Here is a 21850-nt window from a genome sequence, read left to right on the forward strand (position 1 = left end):
TTGTTGTTCAGACAGTTGTTTCAGACGGCGTCTTTAAAAAGGGAAGTTTGTAACCGTCTGACTCCTCCGTTCTATCCTATATTTTTTTTGAGGAGATTGTGCTTGAGTCTAGTGAGTTTTGTGCCAAGTGAAGTGCACTAGTACTTAGTTTTTCAGTCAGTTTGAGATCCGGATGGTTTCATTATGGTCCTGTTAGGAACTAGCTTGACGCTCTTACCTCCACATTTCCATAACTTGTTTTGCCTTTTCTCACCTGAACCTCACTATTCCCATATTATTTGCATACCCTCGGCTGTGACGGACTTTATTGGTTGGAATTTGTGCATCAGTACTTGAATTGTCTTTCATTTTTGTTGCATGCATGCTATGTAGGTCGATTAGGTGAGTGACTTTGTCTTTTCTTCTCTCTTTTACATATAACATTTGCCCTTTGCTTCATGAGAGAAGAGTGACCACGTGAGAGTCGATTTTGTTGGTCTTGCAAGGTCGATAGGTCGACTTTATTTACGAACGACTTATAATTCGTTTGCGTATTGACTGTTTAGCTTTAACTGTTGATTTTTGTTGCATTAAATCGGTTCAAGTAGACAAGTTAAGCTAGCTCTGAGTTATCATTTCTGTTCCATTAGTTTAGTTTTGAGTTTACTCGAGGGCGAGTAAAGGTTTGGTTTGGGGAGATTTGATACGTGCCTAATATATAGTCTTTTTGGCCTATTTCAAAGACGTATTTCTATGCATTTCTATCTTTGTTTTTATAGTATTTTGCCCCGAATTGGCTACTTTGGTGTATTTTGTCCTTTTTGTAGGAATGATCGCGAAAGTGGTGGAACCATACTCCTTTTCGTCCTTTTTGCATGCATTTAGAGGAGACGGGATTGTCCCAGAGTGAGATACTGCATTTGGAAGCGTCGTTGCACGCACTACGAGACACTTGGGTGAAGACGTGAGCTGAATTGAAGATAAAAGTACTCGATCGAGCTATCCCTTGGTCGATCGAGTGGTTCCTAGACCCCCTGATGCTCGATCGAGCTATCACTTAGTCGATCGAGTAAGCTGCACATGACCAAGTCCTCGATCGAGTAAGAAGTTGGTCGATCGAGGGACTTCTGCTAAGAAGTTGGTCGATCGAGGGATTTCTGCAGAGATGTTGGTCGATCGAGTGGTTTAATCCACTCGATCGAGAGGTTTTCACGGGCATGGGCTTTTAATTAGTCCGTGTGTTGTTTATTTCCGCAAACTTTAGTTCTTTTTTCTATTTAAACCTAAGTTAATTAGGTTAATGTATCTAATCTTCTACACTAGAAAACTACTGCTACCTTTGCTACGTTGCTTTTACTTTCTACTGCTACTCTTATTTTCGGGATTGCTTCATTTGATTTCTTGTTCTTTACGCCGGAATTTGCTTGGATTGTAATTCCTCCCTTCTCTTTATTAATAAGAATTACTTGTTGCTTTAATTTCTCGTTTATGTTATCATTTCCCTTTGCCCTAATTTCCATTATTACGTTTTATCATTTATTCATTATGTTTTCTGCTGGAAATTTATCTGCTGTTAGTTTAATTACCAATATGAGTAGCTAAACCCCTTTCATGTTGGGATTAGGGGATCTGCGGTAGAAATGTGACGATGTAGTAAATGAATTAGACGGATTAATTACGAGATTCTGTCCCTATAGCAATTTAACTGTAATTACCGACCTAGTTGAGTGCACGCTTCTATGTCACCTTTAATCTGGCTAAAATTAATCCTGGATCGAAAGATTGGACTAAATAGGCCTGCTATAAACAGTAGACTACCCTAATGAGGACGAGAGTTAAGTTAGTGGTATTTTAGGGTAGAAAGTGGACCGAAAGGACCTTTCAACATCCGTCTCACATCCAGTTCGTCTGAATCATTTACCGCTGAGTCACAGGACTGCCGTAGTGAACCGAATTCCCGACATGTCCTTCTCTTATTGATAGTTTTAAATCGTTTTCCTGCTCTTACTGCTCTCCACTTTATTTCTCTTCCCTTTAATTCTCGTAGTTTAGAAACCAAAATTTAAACAACCCCCAATTGTTACCATAGGATTAGAATAGACAGCTATAATTACATTTCCTCCCTGTGGATTCGATACTCGACTGCCTCTGCTACATTTTAGTTGAGACCGTTAGGTTTTATCTTTGATAGGGTTGCGATAGCCGTGTCATCCACCGACTTGGAAAATTCTCCTTTGGAGGATAATTACTAATTCTCTCTCTGTGGGCATTAATTTTGTGAAGCGAAATATTGAGATTGATCCAAGTTGTAAGCTTTGTCAGGGAGGAGCGATGGTCATTGAAACAATGGAGCACTTATTTAGGGACTGTCATGTGTCCCGAAGATTGTGGGCTTCTTCTGAGCTTGGCATTTGTACGGACCATGCCTCGTTTTTGCACATTGATACTTGGATTATTGATTGGATTTTATATTTGGAAAATGTCGAGTGTAGGGAGGAGCAACAAATCCGATTTTTAGCCACAATTTGGTGCATTTGGAGTACTCGTAATCAAAAACTCTTTCAAGGAGTAGACTTTCATCCTATGATGTTCTTTAACCATTGGTCGCAAATTGTTAGCACTGGAATACAAGCCATTGTTGTGATGGAAAAAGGTTCATGCAACGTAGAGGGGAATTCTACACCCTTAGAGAGGGATAATGTCTCTTGGGTGCGTAATAGTAACCCAATTTGTGTTGTGGGAAGGATTGGTGATTGTGGTTATGTGCGAGTGATGGTTGATGCCGGTTGGAAAGGATTGGACAAGGCGGGAGTTGGGTGGATTGCTATGTCTGAAAATGGAGAAATTTTTAATAGCACGGAAAGAAAAATAAAGGCGGAATCAGCTTTGCAGGCTGAAGGTCTTGGTGTGCTTTTGGTGCTTCTATGGGCTCGGGAAAGGGGCTTACGACATTTGGAGATTTCTTCAGACTGTTTATCACTGGTTTTTCAGCTTGCATGTTTGGAGCGAACACACCATCTTCTAAAGGCACTTTTGGAGGATATTTGTGATTGCTTTTCTTCTTTTCATTGTTTAGCTTTTAGTTATGTTCCTAGGCGTTTCAATCATGTTGCCCATAGCTTTGCTTGTAAAGCTATGGATAGTTAGGTATAAACGATTTTACAGCTAAAAAAAAAAAAAAAAAATTTATATTCCAAGATAAATTCAAGTTCATGTTCCAAATTTTAGTTATGATGAGACCTTGATCTTGATATACATCCATATGGATAATTTGAATATAAATATTCACTCGAGACTTTTATCACTTATTTTATTAAATTTTGTCATACAAAAGTCGCTACTAATTTTATTAAATTTGGAGTGTACATATTCCGTAAAGAGGTAGACCTGGTAAAATTGACGGTAACGAAGGTGAACTCAAGACCCGAGCTTGACCCAAACTTGGAATGATCCAGCCCAACTCGACCTGGCCCTCGAATGATTCAACCCAACCCGAACTATATAATCCCGAAATTGACCTTACCCAAATTGACTCAACTCTGGATACGATCCCATTAATCCATTTATAAGTTCTGGTAAGAACTAAGAAGTACTTCGTATTCCGTAATAGAATTTTTTGCTAAAATGGGAGATTTTGACTAATTATTTAACGAAATGGGTCGACTTTGAAATTAATTATCCAAAATGGGTCCACGTTGTGGACAAGGCCCTCGGGAACTGCGTCCGCGGGATCCACACTAGGCATAATCGACTCGAGGTTCTTTCGAATCGAATTAAGACATATTAGAGTCGCCACCAAGTTTTTTGGGAACTTGGAACCGTTCAAGTCAACTTTACACCTTTCATCGAAAAGCATAAAGCCAATCGACTACGAGTGATTAAAGATAAAGACTTGTACCCTATATCACTCGATTTGAATGACTCTCGTAATCCAATGGTATTTAGACGGATCCACAAACCATAGATCTTGAGTAAGGGGTGAGGGTACGTGTTGGGAAGCCCATAAGGACACCCAACCCCGCCCGTCAATAACGGCCTCTACTAAGTCAAGTATGGATTTCAAACAAGGTCATAGCTACTATGATATATGATATGCAAACATCGTTTTAAAACCCTAACATGTGACAACAATTTCTATGTCGTTTAATGCATGAATACTAACTTTGTCAAAGTTGTTTTAGCATGTTGGTTGATTTGAAATAAAAGATGCGCAAACACGGCTTAGGAGGAATGGGGGAGCCATTGGGATCTATCCTATTACAACCCAGGCATTTCATGCCGACACAACGAGAAATAAATTACAACTCAATCTAATTACAACAACTATCGTAATTACTTTGACTCAGATTACAATACAAACTAACAAAATACAACTTAAATTATTAAGTCTTAATAAACGAAACAAATGTAAACAAAAAAAAGCTAAAGCTAAGTTAGACTAATTAAAGATGTTAGCCGAATTATTAGTTAATAAACAAATTAGATTAGAATTAAACTAATTAAATTAAAATAAATAAGTACAAAGGCTTGAAATAAATTAGGTAGAACTTATTAATTAAATTGAACCCAACTTATTAAAATTATTCACCAATCCATATTTATTAAAATAGGATTAGTAAACAATTAAAGAAACAAAAGAAGAAAAGAAACTAAAACTGGCAGACCCGTGCAGTGCACGGATCAGAAGTCAGACAGACCCGTGCAAGGCACGGTTTTTGTAGAAAAGCAAAGTTAATTATGTTTTAATTACGAAATCAGTAAAATAAATTAAGAAAAAATTCATTAAATTAAATTTACAGATTTTGAACCATAAAAGATAATTAAAACGACTTTTAAAAAATTAGAAATAAATAAAACAAATTAAAGGTTAATTAATTACAAATTGAATTAAATAAATACGAACTAGGTTAGGTACAATTCTAAATCGTCAACGAGTGCAAATGGAAAGGTGTTAAGCACGCACTTCCATGCTAGCGAGAAAATTAGTGAAAGGGAAGATGAATTCAATTAAGTTACAGAATTGTTAATCGGTTTTTAAAGCTATGTCGATGTACCCTAATGTGTCTAATTAGGTTATCAAATCGATCTAATGTCATCTAAATGAGTTATATGTTAACAATCAGAGGTCATACTAACATGTGACGGGTCCTAAGATGGGTCGAATCACACGAGAGAAGAGGAGATGTCAAAAGCGAAGAACGAAGTTAAAATTTGTTTTATTAATGCCCTACCTTGAACACGAGGATATGTAAATGAGACGGGGGTGTACGACCGACTGATGTAGCGGTTTCTTTCCCATCTCAAGTCAACGCGGGTGTTCATGGTGGTACTTTAACTCATACTCGGACTAAACTAGTTTCATAGTTAATTAAACAATAAATAAAAGCGATAAACAAACAAAAATAAACTATAAGAAAAACAAACATAAAAAACGAAATAAAAAGGAAGAAAGAGGAGGATTTGATGCACCCTCAACCTACATGTATCGTTGACACCGTCTTGGGTCGTAATCGATGGTAGATTTTATCTCGAGAGGCCGTCGTCGACGAAGAAACAAAGCAAACACGCGTTTTTGGCAAATCTGGACAGCAACTTTCAAACGATGATTTCTCCCTCGTTTCACGATGAAAATTCGATTTAAAAGATGTTTTGAAAACTAGAAAGAGAGGAGAACAGAGATCTTAAAGCAACCCCTGCTCGTTTTGGGTTATTGGGCACGAAAAATGAGCACAAACAGAACTGGACAGACAAGAACAAACCACAAAAACAAAACAGTGTATAACACTCTGTTTTTCGAGGGATTTCGTGTACTCTCAAGGGCAATTTGGCTCGTAAATCTTTGTCTAATGTGTAGAGTGATGTTATGTGGTTAATTAGGAACAAGAAAATCGAGTTTTGATGGAGGTTTGAGGGAGGAACGAATTGTTTTTCGAGGAGGACACACAAACAGTTTCAGTTTGTATGTCGGTTTTGTGGAGGGTTTTTGAGAGGCAATTAGGGTTTGTTTCTGAGGTTTAAAGCTTGTGAGTGATGGTAGGATGTGGGGAGAACTTAGAGGAATGAATGTATGGTGAAGGGGTGGTATTTATAAGGAGTTAAAGTAGGGCAAAAGAGAGGGAGAGGCAGTCGGGCCTGCTCACGCATAGCTGCTGTCCAGCAGCTTTTGTGAGGGTTTGAGAGGGGTTTTCTTGGTGATTAAGCTAGGGTAATATGGGTAGGATACTAGGGTATGGGTTAGGGTTAATGGGTACGGGTTTTGGTGGTATCTGGAGCGGGTTTTGGGCTCGGGATTGAGCTGCCAAAACAGGGGGCCTCGTGTATATGCGGGTTTTTTGGGGGTGTTTGGGATGGAATTTGGGCCGTGGTTAAGGGGGTTCGAACTGGGTTGGATGGGTAGAGGCTTAGGTTGGTTAGTGTACTCGATATTCGTGCCAACTCGTAAAGAAAACGGGCTCAAAAACCGAGCTAAAATCGAGCTCAAAAACATGCTTTTAAAACGAGTTTTCTTCGCTTTTAAAATCGATTTTTCAAATCAATTAACACATTAAAATAAATGATTTTTCAAATCAATTATTTATTTTATTTTCAATAAAATAAACTTGGGAAAATAAATTCAAAATAAAATAAAATAAATTGAATTCACCTCAAAAAACCATAATTTAAATATCATTTAAAATAACAAAATGAACTCACTAAAAAAACATTAATTTAAATATCATTTAAATTAATAAAATACTTCATCGACGACGCCCATTCTACATCGTAAAACGAACCCAAATAATGACAATGACAACTAAAGAATACATGTGTCCTATCATCATCGGGTGTTTGTCGGGTTCTCTATAAATTCCAATATCGACGGATACGGGTATCTACACACGTCATACCCGAACCTAGGTTTGTATTTAAGTCGCCATCTCGGTTGGCGACCATACCCATATTGCAACCAAACCTAAATTTTGCTGTTATGATAATTGAGCATAAAATCGCCATGGGGGCTGGCGACTTGGCCTAAAGTCGTCATGCACCTTGGCGACTTGAATAGGCAGTGTTTGGGCCAACTCAGATTCAAGTAGCCATGGGGGCTGGCGATTTGGCCTAAAGTAGCCAGGGGGCTGGCTACTTGGCCTAATTTTTTTTTTTTTCCTGATTTGGAGCTATGAAACTGGGAAGGTGAGAAATATGTTTTCGAAGTAAGTCGCCAAGCGCCGTGGCGATTTGACCATTGACCATAGCTTCGTAAATTCCAAGCCTACGTGGACCCATTTTCGACAATTATTTTGGGAATCGACCTATTCCGTTAAATAATTAGTGAAAATCGCCCATTTTAGAAACATCATAGCCGACTTTATACTGACAGTCTATATATAGTACTACTCCCGTACATATTGATTCCCCAAGAAATCCAAGTAATAATAACCAACTTTTCAACTCAGCATTCCAATTTATAACTACCTTACACTCTCTAACAACTACTCCGTACCTTTCTTTCTTTTATTCTACAATGGATGATCATAAACATAAATCCGCCATGGATGAAGCTTCAATCTCCATTGATGAACAATCCATCACTCTTCCTCAAGCTTCCGAACAAAACCCACCTCTCTCCATTTCTCAAGAAAACCCCATTACCATCATTTCTCAAGAAAACTCGACCACAACCGACGCCAATGGCTTCCGTTTCCAACTAAAACCCGCCATTAGACTGAAGCTTGCAATCGAGGCTTTGTGCGACCCTGATTTCAACCCCACAGGAACAGGGAGAGTCGACGTTGATGTCAGAGGCTTCGGTCTCACAGTCGGAAACCCGTCTACCGTTCATGCTCATCTTTGGTTGAAGGCTTCAACATTGGTGAATTTCCAATGCAGTAACCCCGTCGTTGGAGAAATGGTGAATCTCAGACTAATTTCCCAGAATTTGGATGTTCAAGAGAAGGATTCTTTAACTGTCCTTCATACTCATGGGTCTACTCAGATTACCTTCAATTTTGGTATTCTTCTTTGATTTTCCGCCAATTGTTTGTTGTTTTGAATTGTATATGATTTTGTGTTGGTTTTGCTGTTGCTCTTACTGTAGTTTCAATAATAATAATAATCTTTATTTCTTACTATTTATTTTCTACTAAATGTTTGATGTTTTGATTGAATGGTTTCTTTCAGTTTATGTTTATGCATTCTTTCGATACAGTACCTCTTTAGCAATCAAATGGTTTCTTTCAGTTTATGCATTCTTTCGATACACTTTTGTCAGAAATTTTGTTGTTTCTTATACTTCCTGCATTCAGTTTCTGCAATTACTTCGTGAATTCATTTTGCGCTATTACTTCATTACGTATCTTGAAGTAACGTACTTTGATACGAGTACTTTGCTATTTTGTTCGATATGCAAGGTCGTTTTGTTTGCGTAATTGCATAATTAACTGAGGAAAACTAACTAGTAAGATGCTTCTCCTAATACGCTTTCGAGATGCTTTTGTCAGAAATTATCTTGTTTCTTATACTTCCTGCAATCACCCCAATGCTGCCTAGTAAACCCGAATTTTGTTTATCAGGAGAAGCACCGACAAGATTGTTCGTTGCTGAACTCCTGGAAAAAACAGATGAAATACCAGTGTTTCCATTTGTCACCATCTTCTGTGAGGCTGCTATACCGTCCAATGACGTGGATTTGCTGATTAATCAACTGTTTCAGGATGAAAGACCTCAAATAGGTGCTTCTTTTCTTTCTTACCTCCATTAATTAAGCCCAGAAAACTGTGTTTTCTTACATACTCATTTGATCGACTAGATCTCATTGTTCCGTGTATTTTGATTATGTATCAGTTTCAGTCGATATAACGGCACAGAAAGTAACGATTGTTGTGGGAAGGGACAGGTTGAGACTGGATTACGACTATAACGAGATGGTAAGTTTCTTACTTTCTAAGCAAATAAGACTGATTTTGATTTTGCTTTTAAGAATTTGAGAAATAGTATTTAGTGTAATGTGCACTTGTGCAGGGTTTTGACGGAACAAGGGGAATGGATGAAGCAGGAGAGCAGAGGCACCGTGCATGGTTCTTCTGGAAACACCCAGAAATGTTGCAGAAAGCAGCGCGTCTCTACTATGCCTTCTTGTTGGCCTTTGCGACTACCCCACCTGACACTGTCATGCTTCGCTTCACTCTCCAAGAACTTGGCGATCTCATATTTCTCACAGAAGCGTTTAGAATTACGCCCAACCTTGATTCTCATCTACCAAACCTCGGAAACAACCCTGCTGCATCGCTGTGGAAATAGACTCATTGGCTCTGCATAGCATGACATGAGAAATGTTTGCTGATATATTTCATAGTAAGTACTCCTGATAGTCTGATACTGATACTGTGTTCTCTGTCAGTATATAGCTCACAGATACTATTGTGATACACTGATACCAAATGTAGATAATAGTCTCCTGATATATGTGTCGTGATTTTCTCTACGCCTTCAGTGATATCTTATATATATATATAAAACTGGGTTGAAGCGCTGTGGATGCGCCACGTGTCAACCCAGCTTTAAATACAAATATTAATTACAGCTGAACATTAAATATAAACATAATAAATGTTGTATAAATCTCAGCAAAATATTAATTATAGCTTAATAAATTTTATTATAAATTTACATTATATAATTACGGTGATATGATTCTAAATTTATAAAAAATTATTTTGATAAAAAACCTAAAATGTAAATAATTATGTTTATTGCGAAAAATGCTTCAAATTGAGTATAATTTTCATTATATTTATTGAAATATTTTCATTAGTATAGATGATTAAAGTGAGTATCTCATAATATTTTATGTTTACATAAAAAGACATTTTGAGAAAGTTATATAAAACTTAGACCATTAAATCCTAAGAAAAATATATTTGGAAGAGTCATTGTATTTCTCAAAAACATAACTTAAAGAAGGCTACTAAGAGAAAAAATTTATAGTACGTGTACGAGTATGTATGTACACAATGATCGCGAATGCATTTGAATAATCAAAATAAAAGTAGTGATTATTAAATAATATAGTATTATAAAAGACATGAAAAAGTAGAAAAAAAACGCTATATTTTTCTTTAATATCTTCAATTAAAATACGTATACGTCAAGTATAAATATTGATTATGACTAACTAAATATTATATTTGGTTACATACTCCCTCCTATTCGCTCATTTTTCCCCCTTCTATTTTGCACAAGAAATAAGAAAACATTTTAGATCACGCAACACTCTACCCCACATACAATTGTTTTTGGACCACACAAAACCTTCCAAAAAAAGGAAAGAAGGAGGAAAATCTGACTACCATGAAAACGGAAAGATGGAGGAAATGAGTGAATAGGAGGGAGTATTTTATATGTTATATTTTAAATACTTTGAAGTTAAACCTTAAAAAATATTATTTGAGAAAGTTAACCTATTTTATTTACAGGTAGACTCTTAAACATCATTTATATATAGTTGTTTAAAAATACAAAAGGTGCAATTTATATAAATATGTTTGACACATAACAGATGCAAACACAATCAAAACATTTGAATAAGTTGAGTTTGAACTCTATATGTTTGATGCATAAATATCACACGTTATACATAAAAATTATATTCACATCATTTTGAACAAATATTAATTGATTTGGAACCTAACGTATTGTGAAATGATATAATGTGAGAGCTTAATGTTGATTGTTGCATTATTTGAATAAATTTTATTTTAATTAATATGATATTTAATCAGTCACAATAATTTATAAAACGTTGATCAGCATAATTAATTATCACTTATTAGTTTTAATTAAAATTGTATGTATTTTATTTTAAAACATTGAAAATAAACCTAAAAAAAATTAATTTGAGAAAAAATAATTTATTGTAAAAATATTAAAGGTTCTGTATAAATTCTGTAATTTCTCTTCAATTATAATAATTAAATTTCAATACAGGCCGCGCGAAGCGCGGGATACTACCTAGTTACAAGTGTTTCTGAATGATTATCTTTGTAAGCTTACATTTTCTCTACGCCTTCAGTGGTAGAATCAGAGCATAAAGCCAGTTTTGGCTTCTTCCTGTTAGAAACGCACAGTAGGTGTTGTCCTGCATTCTGATTAAGAACAAGAAACCTTTCTGTAGCGTTTTTCGTTCAGTAAAAACTATGGCCTCAAGCAGTAGCAATTTGACTCCTTGGTTTTGTTCTCTGTTGCGTGTTAAGGCAACTTTCATTTCTTGAACATCAGCATAGCAACAGCAATTCGATCAATGACAGGAAGATTTTGTTACTCCTAACTAATTCTGTTATGGTTCAATAGTATTTTATCATCTAATTTGGATAGCAACGCTTTTTGGATGGAGGGAAAGGAAGGGTATAATTCTCCTTATTTGCTTACCTGAGTGCGATTGGAGTAAAAAGGCTCTCCTTACAATCCAGATTAAAATCCTTAAAACATACAGAATCAAAAATTTGAAAGGGAAATGATGTGTTTGCCCCTCCGTCCCCTTTCCTTACCTCCATAGTCCATCCCATCTCCTACCCTTTTAGCGAGGGTAAAGGGAGTTAATCCTACCTAACTAGATCTATATCTTTCTGATCATGGTTCTAAGTTCGCTAGTCCAAATAGGGAACAGCCCCATGAAGGATCTAAACTTGGCTTATTCAATACTTCATCCACATTAAGCTTCATATGGAGTACTTCATTGGCACAAAAATGTAGGGAGCAAAGAGAAGAAATACCAGTAATAATGAGTGTTTTATTCAAGAATTTACTGATTGCAGGTTTAGTTACAAATGTTCTCTTTAACCCTGAACAAATCTTATAGATTCTACATATTGCTCCTGAAGCCTACAAGGTTAAACATGATTCAATTAACCCAATTGACACTTCCAGATTCTTTGCTAGTTAAAACCACACATGCTATCGAAAGATAGTTCTGAGAGAGCCAGAACGATAATTGGACACTACTTTAAAAATTAAACAGATGAAAGAATTTAACAGGAGGCTGAACACTACTGTGGGGTCCGAAGAGCGCCGTTTTCTTCATGTTAACAAATAATTATCTGAATTCCAGTTTGGTTAACTTCAGAATAGACGCTCCACTGATTCAGGAGATGACATATTTGCCACACCTTTGAACTGCAACACATCAAATTTTTACTGTTAGTAGTAGTTTAATGTTTTACTAGATTGTATATGGGATTCAAAAAAGTAGACAACCAAAGTTACAATAATCTTCTTTTTGCCTAACTTTGTACCTTTTCATTTCTGTACTTCTCACGAATTGCGTTCAATGCTGATTGACTGGTGTTTAATTGCAAGTCTTGCATAGCAACGACAGTAGCTTTGAGTTCGGTGGCATTGTAACCGGTATAGTGTTCTAGAGTAGCATTCTGCCATAGAAGCCTCAACCGTCAGTTAATACTTAAGAACAACAAAAGGTAATAAACTGGCACAAATGTGGAAAACATAATGAAACAGAGTACGCAGATAATTTGATGAGATTAGAAGAATTAAGTTTAAAAAAGTTCAAATGGAAAGAAAAAGGTTTGAACGCTAGAAACATAAAAAGAAGAAAAATGACTGACCCAAGGATGAGATGATTGATCAATTGTCCATCTGGCAAGAAATACTGCAGATGCCGCGATTAGTGAAGGGAGAAATTTGAGAAAGCTGTACTCGACAAGAGTCAGTTCAGCTAGATAATTTGCCAAGAACTCCAAGTCAGCTGAAGGGACCTGCAAATATGGAATAGGACATCAAAGTTCTGCTCCATGCCTCCATGTTAATAACTCGAAAATCAGTAGAAAAGTTAAGCACATTGTCGTACCTTGTAAGTAGCTTGTGCAGCAAGGATGTATCTCCTCAAAAATGTTTTTGCAGTAGGAACACAGAGTTGAAAGCAAAGAAAATTGAGAACTTTTCTTTCCATGAGCAGTACCTGGTCATATAACACAATAACACATCACTCATGAGAGACTTGAAAAAATGGGTAAAACACAAACATAGATAGATAGACAATAAAACTAAAGTACATAGAAATCATAAGCATTATGTTCCACAGTTGGAGTGGCGAGAAATCTGGTTTGATGTAAAATAGAGTATTTATAACTTGTTGCGTTTTTATTTTTTGTGGATTAGCGCAGTCATTCTATGCAATCCTTGACACTTTGTTGGTTAAGCGTCATCAAAAACAGTCTTACTATATTGTTAACACAGGGGTAAGGTTGCATACATCAAATCCACGAGGGCTGTCATTGTGGAGCCCTTGAGGCACTAGGGTATTGTTATTGTTGTTTTATTCAATATAAGCAGCGAAGACAGAAGATTATCTTATTTTCATAGACGCACATCTAAGGGGTGAAAAAAAATTGGTATAAAAACAATTGATATACAAAAATTCAAACAAGTAGTCATTACTAAGAACAAAATTGTGCAAAGTGCTGGACTTTGCCACAGAACTATTTGGGAGAACAACCGAAGTAAAGTGACCAGGTGAAACACCTCAAACTAAAGGACTCACTTCTTCTTTTGAGTAAGTGTTGGCTGTGATGTAGCAGAAATCCTCGACTTGTGGAGCGTTCATTTCTTCGTATTTTCTACCAATCACAAATACAAGAAATTAAGGCAGAATTGTAAACTATATTGATCTCTGTTGTGATAAGCAAATAAACTAAGAGAGATCCGAACTTAACTAATGACAAAGAAAGACTTACGAGGCAATCAGCATGCAAGTTACACCGAGCAGCTGCAGTTTTTGCTTTTCCATGTAATTTCCCGAAAGATAACGATCAATAAGATTCACAGTCAAGTATAGAGTGTCTGGAACCAATTTGTACTCTAAAGAAACCTGCTAAGATTATAAAATCATAAATTGAACAATTAAGGGCCGATGGATGATGCTTAACAATTTAAGACTGCATTCCTATGTTTCAGGAGACAAAAAAATGGTACTGAATGTTAAATGGCGTTAATGGGCAGATAGCTTTTATACTTGAACAATTATTAGATTTTAAAGTTGTGAACACTTTCACTAACCTCTACAATCCAATCAACAAGAATTCCTCTCATGCCTGAAGTGACATCCCGTTGCATATTTTCCATATAGTCAAAAGAGGGCCTCTGATTGAGCTGCACGCAGACAATATTTCATGAACTAATGCAACTCCATTTGTAAGGACACGCAAAATCTATGAAAGGGTAAGCAAAATATCGTAGATTAAAGCACAAAAGGGAAATTATGTTTCTCTTTATAAGAGATTTTGCAATGATCTTAATGTTATGGGGTGTGTCAAGTCAAAACAAGTTTTACTGCTTTACAACAACAAAATTTACTAGGCTACTTCCTCTATCTCAGACATGTTATTACGTATTCGACATTGGTTTGGCTCAGCTAATTGTTTACATTTTGTTTTTGAAGTAAAGTTTACATAAAGAAAAATAAAAACTTATCAATCCCATCTCTCAAGACAGAACTCATCCACTCTCAGAGCCACCCTACCGAACCCCACACACTACTTTTTGGCCCTGGGTAGGGGTTTAAGTTGGAGGAGAGGTGAGGTAAAGAATTTTGGGAGTGGGGGGGAGGGGGTTAGGATGGTCAATATAGTGGAAATAGTAAAGTAAGGATTAGCAACACAAATCCCGCTTGTGTTTGGTCACATAAAAAATCGATTAAAAACTAAATATAAAAAAAATGAATGAGCCGGAGGGAATCATTTTTGCTCTCATTTAGCAGATGAAGTTGGCTTTTGAATTTTGATTCCCCAATGAAGTGAGCAGCCTTAACACTAACGCAGAATATCATGTGTTGCATTTAGCCTGTTGGTGACTGCTACAGTAAACCATAGGGATTGCATACATATAACATACCTCTGTAACACGCTTGCTCAAATATATATCTGAAGCATAGAGGCTACACAATAGAGGGTCCTTTTGATTGAAATCAATGTCTATTATGCTTGGATTATTGGAACCTTTGGTTTTCTCATCAAGCTCGTCTCCTGTATCAGATAATCAGAAAGAAGCAACCTTCAAATCAACAATCGAGCTGATACCGCTGATACCACGTTAAGCTACTTAATACAAACAATATCATGTTTTAGAGATCACATTATGTTTAAACTAATATTTGAGCATAAACTGTTTGGAAACTTCGGAGTTTGCCCAAAGTACAAAACTCAGAACATTTGAGGACAGAAGTGTCACTAGTGAAAATTTAAAACTCTATACAAACATTGTTGGGCTTTAGGCCGTTTAGGGAACATGATAATAACATTTGAGCATTAATTTTGGAAATTTGTGTGTTTTCGCAGCAAAACAGCATTAAGAACATTTGAGAGAAGCAACAGTGTTGAAATAAAAACTAACAAGATATCACATGTGTAATAACTTTCATGAAAATTACTAGATAACAAAGAGAAGCTCAATAATGATGCATTTATCCTATTTGTATCATGCAATCATCCCTGAAATAGCTAGCATTCAACACAGGAAGTCAGGAATCCATCACTATACCTTTCTGTAGAAGATGTGGAACAAGTAGTCTTTCTCGTATTCCCTTAGAAATAAGGTGAACCGATAAATCCTTTTGAAATTTATGGCAAGAGTTAATGTGAGTAGAGTTGATATGTTGAGGTTCAACTGTCAACTTTGATATGTCTTCAGCTATTTTGTTTTTTACATCATCTTGGTCATCCATAATTGCTTCCGGGACAACTGGGGTCACCTTTACATTCTTCCTAATGAGACCTTTCTTTGCTTGCTTGTTCCTCTGGCATTGAGAAAGATTACATTCAGAATATTAAAAATAAGTATATTTTCCGAGAGAAAAGAAAAGCACCCTTTTCTAAAATCAATATAACTACAAGGACAATTCTTCACTCATAGTTCCGAAATTTAACTTTCGCTTCCTAGGAGAAAAAGAATGAACAGAGAAAACAACAGATAAGGTGCAAGCACAAGGACAACTCCTCTTATACTCTTGGAAGTTAATACATACATAGTAGTCCCCTCGTCCATGAATAAACTTCCTAGTATGTTTTCCACAAAAATTATAGAACATAGTGACATGGATGGAATGCAAGTTGATAAAAATGTGAGATGATGGACCATTTCGACCATAAATAACATACAAAAAAAAGATTCCGTGTGAGAAGTTTGTTCGCGCCTTCACGGACGCCCTAAAATGAAAATCAGCAAGTTTCTAAATGGACAGACCAACAAAGGGATTACATTGATTAGCCATGAAAACGTTTTAAATTCAAAATTTGTAGATATGTTGCGGTTTCATGGTGCAAAAAAGAGTGCTTTATGCTTACCTGAAGTTTTCCTGCAGTAAAACAAGACACGTGTGATTGTTCACAGAGCACATTGGTAACATCTGCAAGGGTGGCTCTTCTCTTTTTCTGAAGATTTGCAGACGGAGCTGTGAGATTATTCTCACTTGTTGCTAATCTTTTTGCTCTGAGGAATTTGTGTGGTTCTGGCCTAGGAGGCTTCTGGACTTGCCCTCCCATTGTACCAAGAGCTTTAGCCCTTGCTCTTGTTATTCTTAGAGGAGGCTCCCTCGCTTTGACCGCACCTATGTTTTCCTTGTTCATATCTACTTTGTGGAAACTTTAACTCTGCATTCCATACAACAAAAAATAATGAGTCCAAACAGCAAGAGTTATAGATTAAGATGCAGTTTTTAAAACAGTGGCCATTTACTGGTATTATTGATCTAGCTTAACCAAAGTTCTTTAGACCTTGAGAATGCAACCGTGTTAAAAGCTTAGAATCCAGCCTAGTTTTAAACCAAAAATAAATTTAGGTTAGGCTCAGTAAATTCTTGTCTGCTACTATCTCTAATCCATAGTTTCAATCATTTTTCCAGAACAGGTTCATACAAAAGTCTGTATAAAAATTCATGCTAGTTTTGCTAAATCATGGAACAAATCATCTAGGCAATGTTTGTACTTCGTGCAATGTTCTCTTGGTCAACTCCTGAACATGAACGAATATGGAGGAACGTAATTTGACAACGAAAAGGTTAACCCATGTGATATTTGCAGAATGAAAAACTAGTTCGTACATTCTACTTTCGCCTATGGCAACATCCATCGAAATTGGACAGCCACTGACATACATCACATCCCATGGCACCAACTATGCAGTCAATGTTTCAAACCAGGGAACTATGAGGACAATTCCTACACATCTAGAGAAGCACAAGTATTGTACACCGGATTACTCCATCAAGTAATGCAAGTACATTCTAATTCATGTCAATTAATGCAGAGCCGATGAAAAAGGCTTTAGCTTCAAATGACTGCACATATTTTAGTAAGCCGTTTTGCTTCGTTCCATCATTCTATAAAGCCAAAGAATAGTAAGTCTTTGCCTTCATCGAACATGGATCAACAAAATCTATGAACTCAAACAAACATTATGTCTTCCAAAAACTTGTTAAGACATGGCAGAAAGACATGAATGATTTGAAAATAATCATGAAATGCATCACCAAACAACCCTATGATCTGTTGAATCAAAAAGCACAAGAGAAGAATATAATATTTTCATCAAAGTCCCCTTTATTAAACATCTTAAGAGTAGATGATGTTAAAAGTTGAGAGTAAAACCCATAAACCCTATTGTTGTAAACCCCAAACAACCCACTTTTCTTAAACTTCAGCTCAATTCAAATTTAAATTTCAAAACTGAAACAAAGAATGAATCGATAAAACCCGAAATTTGGGCTTTTTCAATCAATATTACATAAAATATAGTAAAAAAAAAATTAAGAATTTTCCTGAGATGCATTACACACCCAAAAATGGAAATAACAAAAGGACAAGAATATGGGCAGTAAAATTGATGAAAAGGGTACTCAAATTTGATGAAAAATAACACTAATAAACATAGATCTACCCATATTCATATTCATATTCATATGGGAGAAATCAGAAAACCCAGAAATAATTAATCCAATAAAGTTGAGATTTTTATTAAATCCAACAATGTGGGTAGTCTTACATGAGAAACACAAATCAAAATACAAAAACAAATGAAAAGACAAAAAAAAATGGATAAAAAATGAGCTTACATTTATAAAAAGAACCAAACACACACACACACACACACACACACACACACACACGACAACTCTAATTGAAATCAATCAAAGATGATGGTGGTGGTGTGATTGAAACTATTGGATTAGGGTTCAAATTACATGGATGATTTGAACAAAAAAAAAAGTTGAAATTGTGAGAGAGGGAGAGAGAAAGAGTGAAGAAATGGGGGAGTGAAGGAGAGGTTGGTTTATATTTGGTTGGGTTGATGATAGAAAAGAAGGGAAAAGAGAGAAAGAGAGGGTCAAAATAGTGAGAAGGGTCAAAGGGAGAGAGAGCGGGAGGGAGCCATTGTTTAAACTTACAAAATCAAAGAGCGTAAGATGTGTGCCTCTGCCTTCTCTTGTGTGGGGCTATTCGTCTTTTGTGTGGAAGATAGGCCTAAATATAAGTGTTTTTAATGTCTCGTTGCGTATTAACCAGTTTATTCCCACCTCCGCCTTTTTGGCCTCTACCTTTGCCATTTATTCACTCTACTCATTATTAGGTGTTAGATACTACCGAGTACTTGCTACTCATTTATCACAATTTTAATGGGAATGAATTATGAATACTAGAATAAGTTTGACTTGAGGGGTAGTCGGGTCATTTGGATCGATTACTTATTGGATTAATGCAGGGTTTTTTTATGTGGTAAGTAAGAGGGGGGCGGTTGAGACGGTGGTTGTGAGTTGTGACATACTGAGTTCGACGTCGTGTGGCGGTTGTATTGACCTCTGTCCACTGTTGAAACGTGAATAGTTGATGCCGGAAATTCAACTGTTAAGGATTGTGTGAGTCAGGTGTAAAACTCGTCCGTCGATACGTGGTCCGGGTGGTCCGGAAATGGCCAGTGGTTTGGATGGTGCGGGAATGGCCGGTGGTTTGGGTTGTGCGATGTTTAGTCTGACCGGTGATTGGTTAGTGGTTGATTAATGTGAGTAATTGAGAGATTTATTGGATTGAAATAAGATGGGAAATGAGGATGTAGAAATAATAAGGATATAATGGTCATTAATGTCCATAATTGAGTAAACCATGTTCATAAAAAAACATATCCCTTTTTAATTATATGATTTTTAATAACTTAAAAGAATATTAAAAAGTAAAACCAAATAACACAACCTAAAATAGATATTACACGACCCTTACCAATCTCATATTAAACCAAACATGGCCAGATATGTAATACTTCCTCATGTTCTACATAACTTTTCTCTTTCATTTTGACACAAAGATTAAGGCAATACACAATCCCACCATATAATTAAACTTAGACCATACAAACACACTACCCACCATAGAATTAAATTTGTATCACATAAACACTTCCTAAAAATAGAAATAGGGAATATATTGTGAATAGACGTAAAAGGAAATAGGGAGGAATATTCATAATAGGAGGGAGTATGTAATATGTGAAAGTCAGCAAATTTCCCTTATAACGGGCATATCAATTACAAGTTTGCGCCGGGTCAAGTAGTATCCATGTGGGTAAATAAGACAAAACAGAATGTTACTTCCTAGGCACTCTGCTTTTGTCTTATCTACCCGCGTGGGTAATACTTAACCTGTCGCAAACTTGCGACGGATATATCCATCACAAATGAGAATTTGTGATGTGAAAGCTACTCTTTTGTGTCATTAAGGCTAATAATCACGCAAGTTTTCCTATTTTCTCGATTTTCAATGTTGGCTGCGAACTTATTCTCTCTCATTTATAGAAAGTACCCTCCAGGTTTTCATGTAAGGTCAAGCTATCATGATTAGGGCAGAGCAAAAAATCCGATTATCCAAACTGATCCGATATCCGATCCGTATCCGATCCGAATGTTTGGATATCCGATCCGAAAGTTAAGTTTGGTTTGGATATCTGATCCGAAATCTTTGGTTTTGGTTTGGATATGGATATTAGAATTAAAACATTTGGATATCCGATCCGATCCGAAACTATAGTTTTCTAGTATAATTTCGAGAAAATAAAATTTTATTTGATATAACAACTTAATTAATGTTTAAAATATTAGAGAAATATCTAGGTGGTACTTAAATTTTATGTCGAGAACATTGGAATAAGAATACTAAAGAAAATCATCATGTAAGACTATGAATATAATCGTGTTTCAAACTTAATTTTAAAGTAAATTCAAAAGTATGGATATCCGCATCCGATCCGATTATTTTGGATACCCGAACATTGGATATCCGAAACATTTGGTTTGGATATTGGATATCTAATTTCAGGATTTTTAATATGGATATCCGATCCGAACTAGCACTTTGGATCAAATATCCGATCCGTACTCTGCCCTAATCATGATACACTTCATAAAATCATTCTATATTTTAATCTTCTAATATCCTGCTGACATGACATGATATTAGAACCCTTTAGATAATTAAATGTCACGTCAAGAATTTGAAATTCACCTTTGATAAGTCCATTTTATATATTTTAACCTCCTATTTTAGCTCTATTTTACACATGTCACTAGTTTTCTTGCCCGTGCGTTGCACGGATTTTAAAATAATATGTGATAAATTTCACAATAATATGGAATATAGACATATAGTACATCGTTCATGTCTAAGTTTTTATGTATGCCGCATGACCAACAAATAATTCCCGTTAACATAATATTGACATAAGAATAAAAGAGTGTTTGATTAATAAAATACTTTTTTCAGGAAAATAAAATCAATATGAAGTTTATATATATATATATATATATATATATATATATATATATATATATATATATATATAGAATCAGGATCCTGTGCGAACTAAATTACGGTGCGAACCATACGAACTACTATATAATACCACCGCTTTACCAGCAACAAAGCCAAACCCAACCCCCTGACTTCCGTACTCCCTTCTTTCTCATCCTTCATGAATCATGCTTTATCCACCACATCCAACCTCCTTCACCCCTTATCCACCATCACCACCACTCCTCGAATATATGAAGACGGTCGACGGAGACGGACTTCTATTTTCCGGCCACACATATCTACTCAAGAACCGTCGCCCTTCTTCTTCGCACTTTTCGCCAACAATCAAAACTGGATATGGTGACATAGTTGATAAAGACCAGTTTCCGACTCTAAATTCCCTGCTTAACTCGCTGGTGCAATCCGTTTTTAAGATGTTGTACTTCTTTTTTCTAGATCTATCATTGGATCGAATTTTTCAAAAAAAAAACAACAAAACTTGTGCTGATTTCCGGTGATCGATTAACGGGAGTTCGTTATAAGGCCACATGACGCCATCAGCCTCGGGTGCCGGCGGACTTCCGAGCTCTAGTGCCGACGCACCACGTTAACACCACCACCACGCTGATAATTGCTCGGTTGGTTGTGGTGATCATGTAAGTCGCATCTGTTTATCTTGACTCGAATCGGTAAACAACTCAGATCCGATCTTAAGAAGGTAGGATTCCCTGGGATGGTGGAGCTTCGTTGTGCGATGGGGTTAAATGAGTTCAGCCTAAAAATGCTACGTCTAAGGTTGGTACACTTGGTACGACGTCGTCTGCTAAGTGTAAAGTTGATCTTAAGATTAAGATCTGGAAGTTTACGTTTTATTTTTCGTTGATTTTTTTTTGGTTGAGTTTGATTTTAAAATTTGTTTTCCCATTTTATATGTATATTTTTTAAATTTAATATTGTTGGGCAAAAGGTTCAATCGGTAAGTCGACTCAATGATGTTTGGTTGTGGTGGTCATGTAAGTCGCATCAGTTTGTGGTCGTGGTGGTGATAT

At 36.2% G+C, this 21850-nt stretch overlaps 3 protein-coding genes across 7 annotated transcripts; 2 read left to right on the forward strand and 1 right to left on the reverse strand.

The window, feature by feature from the left end:
* Positions 1-2325: 2325 nt before the first annotated feature.
* LOC141607514 (uncharacterized) lies at positions 2326-3126 on the forward strand. Its single transcript, XM_074426872.1, has one exon. It carries the CDS (start codon positions 2326-2328, stop codon positions 3124-3126), a length of 801 nt encoding a protein of 266 aa, XP_074282973.1.
* Positions 3127-7383: 4257 nt separating this feature from the next.
* Positions 7384-9447, forward strand: LOC141608964 (uncharacterized). Of its 2 annotated transcripts, none has more exons than XM_074428258.1 (5): positions 7384-7970; positions 8532-8690; positions 8803-8885; positions 8980-9312; positions 9359-9447. In XM_074428258.1, the coding sequence occupies exons 1-4, from the start codon at positions 7484-7486 to the stop codon at positions 9256-9258; spliced, it is 1008 nt and encodes a 335-aa protein (XP_074284359.1). In that variant the 5' UTR covers positions 7384-7483; the 3' UTR covers positions 9259-9312; positions 9359-9447. The 2 variants fall into 2 exon arrangements, with proteins under 2 accessions (XP_074284359.1, XP_074284360.1); XM_074428259.1 differs by having other exon boundaries at positions 9366-9447.
* Positions 9448-11726: 2279 nt separating this feature from the next.
* Positions 11727-18521, reverse strand: LOC141605562 (cyclin-A2-2-like). Of its 4 annotated transcripts, none has more exons than XM_074424388.1 (11): positions 18077-18521; positions 16311-16616; positions 15508-15763; positions 14863-14993; positions 14029-14121; positions 13707-13840; positions 13514-13589; positions 12821-12931; positions 12579-12728; positions 12249-12383; positions 11727-12129 (listed from the first exon to the last, which is right to left on the reverse strand). In XM_074424388.1, exons 2-11 carry the CDS (start codon positions 16590-16592, stop codon positions 12076-12078), a joined length of 1422 nt encoding a protein of 473 aa, XP_074280489.1. In that variant the 5' UTR covers positions 16593-16616; positions 18077-18521; the 3' UTR covers positions 11727-12075. The 4 variants fall into 4 exon arrangements, with proteins under 4 accessions (XP_074280489.1, XP_074280487.1, XP_074280486.1 ...); XM_074424386.1 differs by having other exon boundaries at positions 13707-13843; positions 18410-18482; XM_074424385.1 differs by having other exon boundaries at positions 13707-13843; positions 18077-18401.
* Between the last annotated feature and the right edge of the window lie 3329 nt (positions 18522-21850).

The sequence above is a fragment of the Silene latifolia genome, chromosome 10 (genome assembly GCF_048544455.1).
Source record: "Silene latifolia isolate original U9 population chromosome 10, ASM4854445v1, whole genome shotgun sequence".
Classification (NCBI taxonomy): domain Eukaryota; kingdom Viridiplantae; phylum Streptophyta; class Magnoliopsida; order Caryophyllales; family Caryophyllaceae; genus Silene; species Silene latifolia.

Coding starts and splice junctions, on each gene's coding strand:
- LOC141607514 (XM_074426872.1), top strand. CDS start 2,326: ATGGAGCACTTATTTAGGGACTGTCATGTGTCCCGAAGATTGTGGGCT.
- LOC141608964 (XM_074428258.1), top strand. CDS start 7,484: ATGGATGATCATAAACATAAATCCGCCATGGATGAAGCTTCAATCTCC. Junction 7,971..8,531: donor TCAGATTACCTTCAATTTTG/GTATTCTTCTTT, acceptor TTTGTTTATCAG/GAGAAGCACCGACAAGATTG. Junction 8,886..8,979: donor ATTACGACTATAACGAGATG/GTAAGTTTCTTA, acceptor GCACTTGTGCAG/GGTTTTGACGGAACAAGGGG.
- LOC141605562 (XM_074424386.1), bottom strand. CDS start 16,592: ATGAACAAGGAAAACATAGGTGCGGTCAAAGCGAGGGAGCCTCCTCTA. Junction 13,844..14,028: donor TTGTTGATTGGATTGTAGAG/GTTAGTGAAAGT, acceptor TTATAATCTTAG/CAGGTTTCTTTAGAGTACAA. Junction 12,729..12,820: donor CTGCACAAGCTACTTACAAG/GTACGACAATGT, acceptor CCATATTTGCAG/GTCCCTTCAGCTGACTTGGA.